Raw genomic sequence first — 13754 nt, 5'->3', positions numbered from 1 at the left:
TAATCACGCTACAATATTATATTATACTAAACATCGCTAAAGAGTTCTAAAAACAACTGTTTTTATATAAAAATAGACTAAAAATCTAAAAATTAAAGGAATAATGCAGAAAACACAAAAAATCGCCGATATACTTAATTAACCTATAAAATGACAGAAGTGCCAAAATTTCATAAATGTCACTAGTGTCAAATTTTAATAACAGTGGAGTAAACTCACGAGTAAACTTGCCTGCGGTTGGACCAATTAGAAACAAACATTACGGCGCGGTAAATTTGAATCACTCCTCTTGGTTAAAAAACAAACAATAGTAATTTTCAACAATATTAGACTATATTAAAAATAATTTGAACATAAATAGAGTTTTGGATCTACAGGATCTACAGGATCTACAGGATCTACAGAAATTACAATTCTATAGGGTGTGAAAGTTGCTACGAAATAAATTAAAAAACGTAATTATCTTTTGAACTACCCTGTGTAACATTACAAAACCTTATATTTTAAGAAAGGATACATCGAAGAGGATCCAAAAATGTAAAAATATACAGGGCGTACCATTTAAAAAACGAAGTTATAAGCAACTTTCGGTATAACCGAAAGTAGAAAATAGATGAAAATATTTTCATTAAAAACATCACTCTTCAAAACTCCTTCATTCCAATTTTCATGATTCTGTTGCCTTTAGTTCTCGAGATATTTCTGATGTTTATTTGCCTTACCCTAGATAAGTAGGTAAATATCTAATGTACATATACAGGATGTTTCATTAAGAATGTCCAATTACTGAGTTGTAGATTCTAGACCTTAAAATATTAAGATTTAACCCAAATCACTTAAATAAAATATGGCTCCTTGCTGCGTTACAGGGTGTTTTATTTGTAAATTTAAAATAAATTTGTACCCAGTAATTTAAAACTATTTGACGTATCCTTGTCATGCTTGACAGGAAGTGTAGGTACTATACATTCTACTAAATTATGATAAATAAACAACCCTGGCTACTAGTGATGTTGAAAAAGTAACTATTCGTTACAAAGTACTTGTTACTTACGAATACCGAAAGTAACGATTACTATACAGAGAGGTAAATCGTTACTATGATTACTCTGATTACTTCGTTACTTCGTACCAATCGTATCAGAGCGAGTAACGACTACTATATCTACTTTGATTACTTTTATTACTCTGATTACTTCGTTACTTCATAACAATCGTATTAGAGCGAATAACGACTATTGTATCTACTTTGATTACTCTGATTACTTCATTACTTCGAACCAATCGTATCAGAGTGAGTAACGACTATTGTATCTAATTTGATTACTCTGATTACTTCGTACCAATCGTATCAGAGCGAGTAACGACAATTGTATCTACTTTGATTACTTTGATTACTCTGATTACTTCGTACTTCGTGAAGGTCGTTATTATATCGGAATACCTATACAAAATACCTACCTACTGAGAAATACGATTCTCGATATGATTACCGGTACCCAAATACAAAAGTAATCATAGTTATCAAATCATTTTTATCTCTTAAACAGATTGGTGAAGGTCGTTGTTATATCGGAATACCTACATATACAGACCTACCTACTGAGAAATACGATTCTCGATATGATCACCGGTACTCAAATACAAAAGTAACAAAAGTAATCATAGTAATCAAATTATTTTTATCCCTTTAACAGATCGGTGAAGGTCGTTGTTATACCGGAATACCTATATAAAATACCTACCTACTGAGAAATTCGATTCTCGATATGATTACCGGTACTCAAATACAAAAGTAACCATAGTATTTAAAGTAACGAATACTGTAAATGATTACTTTATACAAAATACCTACCTACTGAGAAATACGATTTTCGATATGATTACCGGTACTCAAATACAAAAGTAACCATTGTAATCAAAGTAACGAATACTGTACATGATTACTTTATAGAAACTACCTACCTACTGAGAAATACGATTTTCGATATGATTACCGGTACTCAAATACAAAAGTAACAAAAGTAATCAAAGTAACGAATACTGTAAATGATTATATACTTTATAGAAAAGTAACGATTTGTAACGAATACTCGAAAGTAACTATAATCAACATCACTACTGGCTACTACCAGAGGCGTAGGTACGACAGCGGACAGTGAATGGTTGGCCCTTCCCAAATTCTACGCCACTGGCCGAATTGCTATTTTGTCTATGTAAATAATATACCTATTTGAAGTTTAACATATAACGGCACAGATATTTTGATTTATGTATTATGCCGCTTAATTTTAAACTTCAAATATCTCGAAAACTTATGACTTTATTGTTAAGAATGAAGAGTATATTATTCATTCTTAACAATAAAATCATTAGTTTTCGAAATATTTGAAGTTAAAAATTAAGCGACACAACACATTAACCAAAATAACCGTGCCGTTACATTATTTTGCATCTTTTTTGGGGTCCCAAAAATTGACATTCTCAGCAAAATTTAACTTGTTCGTATCATTTTTAAAGTGTAGAGTAACTGTACGATTACGACTTTGTGCCTTGTCCAAACATTCAAAAGGCAGACCTGGACAATACAATACTTTTTGTCTTGTAATGGGAATAAAATCCACAACATTCGGCAGCAAATCGAATATACTCACGCTCCCTATATATGCAATCTATATTTTTCTGAATTGTTTTTATAATATTTAATTAACATCTTAACAATCCTCGTCTTTTCCTTTTGAAATTCCTTTTAATAATTATAAATCACTTTTTAACCCCATAAAAAATCTTCATGTATTGATTTACTAACGAGTTGTTTATTTCCTTAGGTTATATTGGGTCTGTGGAAACGTTGGCCCATAAGGGCACATCAGTGGTGTGTCAGGCCGTTAGGAGAGTTATTGGAAATTCAGGAAATGACCCGGAACTACACCCTTGCACTCTAGAAGTTTCCGATCAAGGTCTTCGAATGGTAGATAGGAGGAAAAGAAATGTAGGTTACTTTCCACATAACTTTATTAATTTTCATTAGATGCTAAATTAGAGTGTACGATTTAAAGGTGTTTATTTAAAAGGATCTGAACGACGATTTTTTGTTAAAAATTAAATATCTATAATATATAATTACTAATAACTAGAAACTTTGATGTAACCGCCAGAAAATATAACATGTTAATTTATCCAAAAAATACAAAATGCATGATTATAACAGCAAATCTAGTCTAAAAAGTAAATTAAAGCAGAAGGATCAGATAATAGGTACAATTATCTAGCTACGGAAAGCTCAAAACAGAAGTGGAAGATCAAGTGAACAGAGCAAACAGAGTCGAAGGTTACATGAATGAAACACTATGTAGAAATAAAAATATAGGTAAAGAAATGAAAGGCAGAATTTACAAAACGGCCATCAGACCAATAATGAGATACGCGACAGATACACGAGCTGGTACAGACAGGATAAAAAGAACGCTAGAAACAGCAGAAATGAAAACCCTTGGAAAAATAGATGGTAAGACAATATGGGACAGAGGTAGAAGTACAGATATACGACGGAGATGCAACATGGAGAACATTAAGAACTGTGTAAGAAACAGAAAAGTAGAATGGAACGACCACATAAGCCGAATGACAATAAATAGAGTGGTAAGGACGGCGAGAGACGGTTCCCCAATAGGAAGACTGTTAGTGGGAAAACCACGAAAACGGTTGCTCGTTCAGCAACCCTGTTAGCAATTACCTTTTTGTGTCCAAGACAAAAAAAGATTGTCAGAGATATCAAAAATATGTACAATGGTGTTACATACTGGTTATATTTATTAATAGCTGAATTATAAATGACAATCTTCTGCTGACAATCTTCACGCAGATTTAATAGAACAAAAAGGCAATAATTATATTTTAATTTCGAGGGTCTCATACAAAAATATGAAAAATATAACCCAGATGCACTAGGATATTTTAACACTACCATTAACCACTGACACGATTTTATTATTTGTAAAAATGAGGTTTTTTCATAGAAAATTTTAGCTTCCAGTGTTTTATCAAAAAGAAAAACGAAACAAAAAATATTATAACTATCAGTTTCTCCTGCTTTCATCAAAACTTCATAGACTTCAAAAACACTTTTTACCGGCATACTGCAACTAGATCTCTACAGAATAACTTGCCGGCAAATATTTGACTACCTGCTCGTATTATTTTAATGACTGAATACTATCACCCAACAACGCTACTGCCAAAGATACCTTTAATCTAAAAAAAAAATTCTCAAACATCGTCCTACTGGCGAAAAAGGCGGACACCGGCTAACTAGCAGACCCTATTTGATCCCTTTCATATGCAATTATTTGATCTCCTGCGAAGAGTTGAGTACGAGAGCAATAAAGTTGGTCTGAAAATCAATAAAGCTAAGACAAAAATAATGGTGATCGACAGATCCGACACTATTCAACTAACTAACATGTTACAGGAATACTAGATAGTAAATACCTTTGTCTATCTCGGGTCTAGTATAACTAACGATGGTAGATAACTCTGAAGCAGAAGTTCGGAGACGTATATTGGTATGGCAAAAAATGCAAACAGTCGCCTAACTAAAGTTTGAAAAGACAGATCTATCTCTTAAAATATCAAGATGAGAATGGTGAATGCTCTTGTATTCTCAATATTTCTATATGGGGCAGAGATTTGGACTCTTCGCGCACGCGAGTGCCAAAAAATTGATGCCTTTGAGATGTGGTGCTGGAGAAGAATGTTGCGCATACCTTAGACAGCTCATAAGACAAACGTTTCCATTCTAAAGCAACTCGAGATTAAAAAAGGCTGTCCACAATATGTCTGCAACGAATTTTGCAATTCTTCGGTCACGTGGTTCGCAGAGGTGACGATAGTATGGAGAGATTAATTGTTTCTGGAAATGGAATGACCAATGAAAACAGACCAATGGAAGACCAATGGAAAAATTCGGTAACAGTAATGGGGAAACGACAATAGAGTAAGATGTAAGATATCCAATTCGGAAATGTATTCAATTCATTTATCAGTCGAAATAATAATATAGTAAAATAATCGAAAAAATCATAAAATCTAGTTTAAATAATTTTTTAAAGAAACATAATATATTATCTGAAAATCAATATGGATTTAGAGAGGGACGGTCTACAGAAGATGCAATTGGTAAATTGACCAAAAATATTTATAATTCTTTAGACAACAAAAAAGCTTCCTTATGTATATTTGTAGATCTTTCTAAAGCATTTGACACTGTACACCACAAGATATTGGTAAACAAACTAAATAATTACGGCCTAAGAGGTGTGGCATTAAATTTGTTAGAGAGCTACTTAAGTCACAAACAGCAACAGGTAACTGTGGATGGTAAAATGAGCGAGACCAGAACTGTGACTTACGGGGTCCCTCAGGGAACGGTTTTGGAGCCGCTTTTGTTTACTGTCTACATAAACACCTTACTTGCATTACAGACCTCAGGCCAAATCATATGTTTCGCTGATGATACAGCAGTAACAACTGGGAAAATTTGAAGAGAAATGTCGAAATAGACTTTGTAAAAATAATAAAATGGTTTCAACATAACCAGTTAAAAAGACTAAGTTTTCACTCTAATGGCATATAAAACAACATAATGCTATTCTACATCCCACCAGAATGAAAACAATGGGAACCTTCTCTGGTTACACCTCCGAGGCTTCTACAATTTGCAAGCCATACGGATGCTGAGACTAAGGAAGATGAGGGAATTCTACAATTTACAATTCACGTCCCATCTGCTCAGCGCGGTAAAATTCCAACGAGAATGGTTCCCTTCATACTCCACACAGAGTAAATGTAAATAAAAAAATGAATAACCATTTTCAATTTCGTAGCAAAACGAAAAAACACAGCCGAACCATATTCTAGTAAAATCAGAGAGTGCTGCAAGCACCCCTACCGGTTTCGAAACTTATTAGTCTCTCATCAGGAGGCACATATGCTGCTCTCCCTGATCCAACCAAAACAGACCCCAGCGTGCAGTCCCGGATTGCAACGAACGAAATGGCATAGATGCCCTAGCGGCAACTGCTAGCAAAAAGACTAGGTTTTCACTCTAATGGCATATAAAACAACATAATGCTACTCTACATCCCACGAGAATGAAAACAATGGGAACCTTCTCTGATTGGACTAGAATATGGTTCGGCTGTGTTTTTTCGTTTTGCAACAAAATTGAAAATGGTTATTCATTTTTTTTTATAACCAGTTAACTTTAAACGTTGAAAAAACTAAATATTTGCCATTTTCATCATATACCACTGGGTTGCCAAGCTTCAACCAACTGGAAATTGACAACCATACAAAAATTCCACATGCAGAAAGCATTAAGTACCTTGGCATTATAATAGACAGGCACCTAAAATGGGATAACCATATAAAATATGTAGTCCAAAAAATACGAGGATTATTATCAAAATTTAAATATCTTCGCGACTTCCTGGATGTTCACCACTTGAAGACTTTATACTTTTCTCTAGTACAATCACAATTGGTATATGGGATTATTGGTTGGGGTAGTGGAGCCTACAATGCTCACTTTAAAAATCTAAACATTATACAAAATTGGATTATTAGAGTAATATATAGAAGCATAGGCGCCCATACACACGGGCAGGGGGGGGGCCGTGGCCTCCCCCTAGCTTTTCGGGAAAGAAAAAAATTAAATTTATATTACATAAACGCATTTTTGTCAAAACATTATTGGATAATTTTGAGAGATAAATTGGAAACAACATATTTATTAATAAAAAAAATTCACATATTGGGTAGTTATTAATAGTTTAACAGAAAATCTTTGTGTCTGCGACAGTGGTCTATATGGAATGTGCATAATACACATTTCCCACAATCACGGTATGCTACTAACGAAAACATTGACAGAGATTAGAGGAGTGGGAAACATATACACTGTAATCGACACCCAAAATTACAAATTAAATGAATCATTTATACTGCAAAAAAACCATATCAGCAAGAATTCCGATCTCTGATCGATAATCACTAATGAGCCATTTGTCTTTAACAACTGGTATAAAGTAATTATATTTTATATTTTGAAAAAATTCATACTGAAAAATAATTTTTTAAATTTATTGAACATAGTCAAATTTTAGTTTGCAAAAGTATTTTTTTAGTAAGTAGATTATTTTTAAAGTGTGCATATTATGATGAACAGAACAATTTTATTTAAATGAAAAACAGGTGATCTTTCATGATGAATGAGTGTTATATACAGGGTGTCCCAAAAGTAGCGGCGAATGATTCGCGAAATGAACATCGGATCGAAAAACTGAAAAATACGTGTTCAATAATTTTCAAAAATCTATGCGATGACACTAAAGAAGTCCACCACTTCAACCCCTGGGTGTGGAGCGGGGGGTAACTTTAAAATCTTAAATGGAACCCCTAACTTTTGTTGCAGATTTGGATTTTCCTTGTAAAAATAACCAAATTTTATTCGAGCCATTTTGCGAATTGTGCATACCTAGATAGCGCTATAATCGGAAAAAACGGTATATCGTGATACCACAGCAAAATTATAGAAACGGTCTAATATCTCGAGAAATATATGTACTTCCAAATAAAACTAAAAAACACGTGTTTAATATTTTTCAAAAATCTATAGAATGACACCAAACAGGATTTTTCATTCCACACTCTGGAGGTGGGGTGAGAGTTAACTTTAAAATCTTAAATAGGAACACCTGTTTTTTCTTGCAGATTGAGTTTCCTCCTAAAAAAATAAGTAACATTTATTCGAACTTTTTTAGAATTGTTGACGGATGGCGCTATATTCGGAAAATGCGATTTATTTGCGCCATCTATCAACAATTCTAAAAATGTTTGGAATATGTGTGCCTTATTTTTCATAAGGATTCTATATCTGCAAAAATAAAGGGGGCTCCTTTTTAAGATCTTAAAGTAAAAACTTGGTTCGACACATACTCTTGGTTAGTCTGCTCGCCAAAGTTGAAGGGAAGGCTTTGCAAGCATTGTATTCTTTTCAAACGGGTTTTAAAGAGAGGCTCAACTTTTGTGGTAACCATGATATTTCCATTTAAAAACTTGGTCTAGTGTTTAAATGTATGAATAATTCCTCACATCAGGGTTCAAACTAGGTTTTTTAGGTGGTTTAAACTACAGTAGACTCCCTCTATAACGAGAACTGAAATGGTGAATTAATTATCTCGTTATAAGCGGATCTCGTTATATCAAACAATAATAATATTGAAATCTTTTGATGCCTCTTACGTAGTTTATTATGTGTCGATGGTCAACCTGAACAGTGATCAATGAGACTTCGCCGCCATAAATTGTAAATTTCCTATAGTATTCAATATCGGTCGATAAACAGGCAGATGTTTATTACAGGTGGCCGAGTTTATTATAGCACTGGCCTCGATAATAAGACAGATGTTGGGCATTTCTATGTACAGGTAGTTGGGGCATTTATTTATTTATGACCATTACAACGCTAAAAACAGGTAAAGACAAGTATTCTTCGATTTAAATTTTCCTCGTTATAACCAAATATGCCTCGTTATAGAGCGTTATAGTTCAATAGGAATTTCATGGGACACCTAATGTACCTCGTTATAAGCGAAACCTCGTTATATCCGTGTTCGTTATAGAGAGAGTCTACTGTATATATTGTCATCCGAAATATACAAAATGTAATGTGCAACATCTTCACGTTTAGCCCCCCCCTAAAAATTTTTATATGGGCGCCCTTGTATAGAAGGGGTATAAGGTCTTCAGTGGACCAATAATTATTTACAGACAGTCATTTCATAGATCTGAACCAGTTGTACTCCTACAAATCTTTGTTGTATTTACACAGCGAGAAATCATTTCTGGATTGTACCCACTACACATACCAAACCAGAAGTAGAAATTTAACGACATTATTACCAAAAAAAGAAAAACAATCGGCCAACGTTGCGGTAATTTTTTGGGACCAAAAATTTTCAGTAACCTACCTTCTACCATTAAAGTAATACACAATTATAAAGAATTAAAAAAAAAAAAAGAGTTAAAAAAGTGGATCCATGGTAACAGATATACATTACATGAATTAATGAATAGGTAGTAATGAGCTGAAATGTTAGATAAATAATTTTGTGTTTTACTAGTTTTAATCTGTCAAAAGATTCCATATTTCTATTTTAAAGTTGTAAAATTGTTGAAATTTGTAATTGTTGTATGTTGTAAAAAGTAAAAAAGTAAGGAACTGAAATGTTAGATAAATAATTCTTTTTTAAAGTTATACTTCTTTAGGCGCGATAGGGAGTGACTTTTTGATTAATTATTTATATGGGAAATAAGCCACAATTAAAATGAAAAAAATAATTTTATTAACGTTTCGACGCCCAAATCGGGTGCCTTTTTTTTCATTTTAATTGTGGCTTATTTCCCATATAAATAATTAATCATAAAAATGCCACAAGGAAATAGCTTCAGAACAACAATGAGTGAATTTTTATTATTCTGCGCGCATGCGCACAGAGACAGTATGTTGTTCGTTGCTAAATCTTCTAAGTTACATGTATCAGTCCAAAAAAGGTGTGGAAAAAATATATTAGTGTTTTTAGTAAATATATTTATTATAATTTTTGTGTCTTTGGATTTGTCTTCCTCGGGAGTAAGGTAATACGTATTATTAAAACATTTTTATTTAATACCTACTTCACTTTGTTTATTTGTTATCGTGGTTTGTCATAATGTCCGAGAAACCGTCAAAACAATGCCTTCGTAGCCTCATTGGTACAGCATTCGACTACGGATCGAGAGGTCCCGGGTTCAAATGCGGACAATTGCTCTCTTTTTTTTAATTTTTGGATATTTGGAAAGTGGTAAATAACTATTAAAATCAGTTTAATATTTAATAAAATAAAATAAACTGTTAAAAGTATTTTATTTCGCTGAAATCATATAATAGAAGTATAACTTCTTAGGTGCGTACAAAGTACACACACATTCATTTTTTTTTACTAATTTTAATTTGAATTTGTCAAAAGTTTCCATATTTGTATTTTAAAGTTGTAAAATTGTTGTAAAAAGTGTTACAATTTGTACTTTTCTATCAAAAACAGTGTTAAAAAAAAACAAAAAAAAATACAAACCTCACGTACAAGTTGTACAGCCGGTTCCTAAAAAAACTGATACGACTCTTAGTAAGATTTCATGATGTTGAGCAGTGTATTTGATTGATCTGACATTATATTTATTATGACAGACAAATAATAAAATAAACAAACAACAAACAACTGATTCATGAAAAAACTAATAAGTATTTTAGAAAAATTTAAACGCAGGATGAAAGATTACATTATTACCGAGGGCGGAAAGCCCCTTAGAATAAACAAGCAGTTTCTATTGAATGAAATATTTGAAATTAAATATCACACTTTTTTTTATTTTCAGCCCTGTTTATTAAAATAAATATTATAGAAGTTTTCAGGGACTTTCAGCCCTCGGTAATAATGTAGTCTTTCATTCTGAGTTTAAATTTTTCAAAAATATTTATTAGCTTTCTCAGGATTCGAAAAAAAAATGAATACAATTAAAATACATTGAGAATTTTGACATGCGTCACAATTTTGCATTAACTCAATGTAAAATTCTAAACTGTTGAATTCCAGCTTCCCTAATTATTTGACATCAAAAGACATTAGAAACTATTTGTAGATGATTCAAATCTGTATTGAAAACAACTGTTAAAATTGGTCTACGTAATTAAACATATTCCAAAATTTTGTAAAAATGTAATACATTTTAGTTTTCAGCCCAAACTTAGGCCACACACAATGCAATAATGTTCACATTTTTGAACTGTCAATATTTTTATTTTATCATCTATTGTTTAAAAACAATACAGTTGATAAGATATCCTCAGTTGCGGAGAAAATAATAATAAAGATTAATAATAAAGTCTAATAACCGTGGAACATAATAAGCTATCTGACAAATTTTAAGATTTGGCAGTGACATTGACAGTATGTAAATATTAAGTATTTATCCTTCAAAATACACTGCTCAATTTTCTACAAAATACGCGTCAAGAGTCGTATACTACATTCGCTCTCGCGAGATTTTTTTTGACACTGACGTTAGTAATTTCTTTTTTGAAAAATTCAGTTGTCAGAAGTGACTGGAAATTACTGCAAAACCAACGCACCTGCTCATATCCAATATTATTAATAGTAAACAGACATAAAAATAACATAAACCTTACGCCAATCAATATTTATTTATTTAAACCATTATAATGTATTGATAGCAAATGAGAAAATTATTGATTGTACAAAATAAAAATATTTTGTAGAAATAAACTTCACAAAATTTTATGAGATTAGTAGACACTCCCACTATTTCTAATAATTCTTCTTTTTTTAATGAAAGATTAAGTTGATTTGAGTTGATTTTAGCAGTTAATAGTGTGAGGTAGGAATTTTTGTGTTGTACGTTTCCTATTCCGAATGTCTCAAAAAAAATCTCGCGAGAGCGAATGTAGTATATCAGTTTTTTTTGGAACCAGGTGTACCTAGTCCATGTGGCTCACAACTTCTGTGAGAAACTGGGTTTATTTATATTTTATATATTTTTTGTATTGTACAATTTTTTTGCCATAAATAAACTCTATATTATTTAAAAAAAAAACAAAACTCTTAGCCGGCGGTTGGATTGGAAAACGAGCTTACGAGAAAAGGAGAAAAGCAAGTGAAGATTCAAAAGCACGAAACTGAAATTAGAAATTCGTATTTGTCGATTACATTTAGCGAATTGTAATACTCATGAAAGACATTAAATACAGAGGCGAATATGCCTGACCTGGGCAGCTTTTTGCAAACTTAGCTATATTTTAAAATGTTCAATTCCCATATGTCTCAAGTGAAAGGTTTATAACCAATGTGTTTTGCTGTACAAACTTATGGAGCAGAGACTTTAACACTGACTCAAAAATCCTCGAATAAACTCGACAGTTACACAATAAGCCATGGAACGTGCAATGCTGAACGTGAGCCTTCGAGACCACATAACAAACCAACAAATCTAGCAAAGATCAAGAGTTCAAGACCTCATCGAAAGAGCTACGACGCTTAAGTGGAACTGGGCAGGGCACTTAGCTAGATCACAAGATGCACTATGGACAAGACGAATCATGGAATGGAGGACCAGAAACTATAAAAGAAGCCGAGGACGACCACCAACTAGAGGGATGGATGATATAAAAAGTGTAGCGGGAAACTGGCTACAAGCGGCCCAGTGTAGAGAACACTGGAAAGAACTGAAGGAGGCCTATGTCTAGCAGTGGACGCGGTTGGCTGATTGATGATGAATACACACGCTAAAATATTACAGGTTATTACATTATAAGGTTTTTTAACCATTATTACAATGTTGTCATCTTTACATAATACATATTGTATTCTTTTTTGTTTTTTTAGCAAAACGAACCCTGCATAGACTATTTTTATTCCTTGAAAAACGTATCTTTTTGTGCATTTCATCCCCGAGACCATCGCTATTTAGGTTTTATAACGAAACATCCGACGTTACAAAGGTTTGCTTGTCATGTATTTAGAGGCCCAGATTCAACTAGGCCTGTTGCGGAAGCTGTTGGGTAAGTTATTATCATAGACATTATAAGAGTAGACTAGATAAGGCATGGACACTCTGTGAATAGAAGTCGTTTCATCTCTATTCACATAGTGGCTATATATGGTTCGTACAGTATAACTACCGTTGCACGTCATCCGGATGATAGCAAGTGACGTCACATGATACCAACACAAAATATTTAAATCGTAAGTATGTCACTTCTTAGAATCTATTAACCAAGTACACTGGAATTACAGCCACTTGACATATTTTTATATATATCCCAGGCCACCAACTGACGTCATATAACGTCGAGAAAACGTCAGTTTTGGTTGAATATATACACGTATTTGAAAATTACGTCATATAGACGTCTTTTGTAGGTGACTTTAAATACGTAAGATTAATGACGTTAAAGTAACGTTTAAAAAACGTTTTCTTTTCAGACAGTTTAAGTCTGACGTCACAAAATTGGGAGGAGCTTGTTTGTATTACTCCAAACAATGTCGTTAAATAATTTTCATAAGAAATTTCTCATTTATTGTTTACGTGGTTTGTGTCTTGTGTGATAAAATAAGACTTTTCGTTTAGATATTTAGTTGAAGAAACGTGTTAATTAAGAGATTTGTATTCGTTTTTGCTCAGTGAGTTAGTTTAATGCAGTATTCTTCTTGACAACTGTTTGAGGTTATGTTTATTTTCTGTTAATGAACTAATTATGTGTTATCGACTTTTATCGAGTAATTTGTTAATAAATTATTTATTAGTTTGTATGTTTTTTCAGTTTTGACACAGTAAGTAGGTATACTTATATAAATAGTGAAAATTCTATAATGCGAGGGCTGGTACAATCATGCAGAATCAATGTTAGATTACTTCTAATGCACAAGCGATCTTAAACAAATAGTAGTATATCTTCATCTACACCTGAGACGAAGACCTATAGCTTTCATGTTACCTATTTTTTATACTACCTATTTTGAAACACCTGAAAGAGGTCACTTTTTGAAAGTATTAAAGACGTGAATATTACCGACGTATAAAAGACGTCACTTTTTAGACGTTTTAAAATCGTCACAATTATGACGTCAAATCGATGA

At 32.7% G+C, this 13754-nt stretch overlaps 1 protein-coding gene across 1 annotated transcript in view; it reads left to right on the top strand.

The window, feature by feature from the left end:
• LOC126886739 (JNK-interacting protein 1) overlaps nt 1–13754 on the top strand; it is a 37209-nt gene that overhangs the window by 21731 nt on the left and 1724 nt on the right. Inside the window, exons 6-7 of the mRNA XM_050653757.1 lie at nt 2829–2992; nt 12501–12676. Coding sequence (XP_050509714.1) covers nt 2829–2992; nt 12501–12676 — 340 coding nt within the window. The remainder of the gene's footprint in view (nt 1–2828; nt 2993–12500; nt 12677–13754) is intronic.

The sequence above is a fragment of the Diabrotica virgifera genome, chromosome 6, assembly GCF_917563875.1.
Source record: "Diabrotica virgifera virgifera chromosome 6, PGI_DIABVI_V3a".
Taxonomy (NCBI): Eukaryota; Metazoa; Arthropoda; class Insecta; order Coleoptera; family Chrysomelidae; genus Diabrotica; species Diabrotica virgifera.
This window is presented reverse-complemented; position numbering and strand designations above follow the sequence as displayed.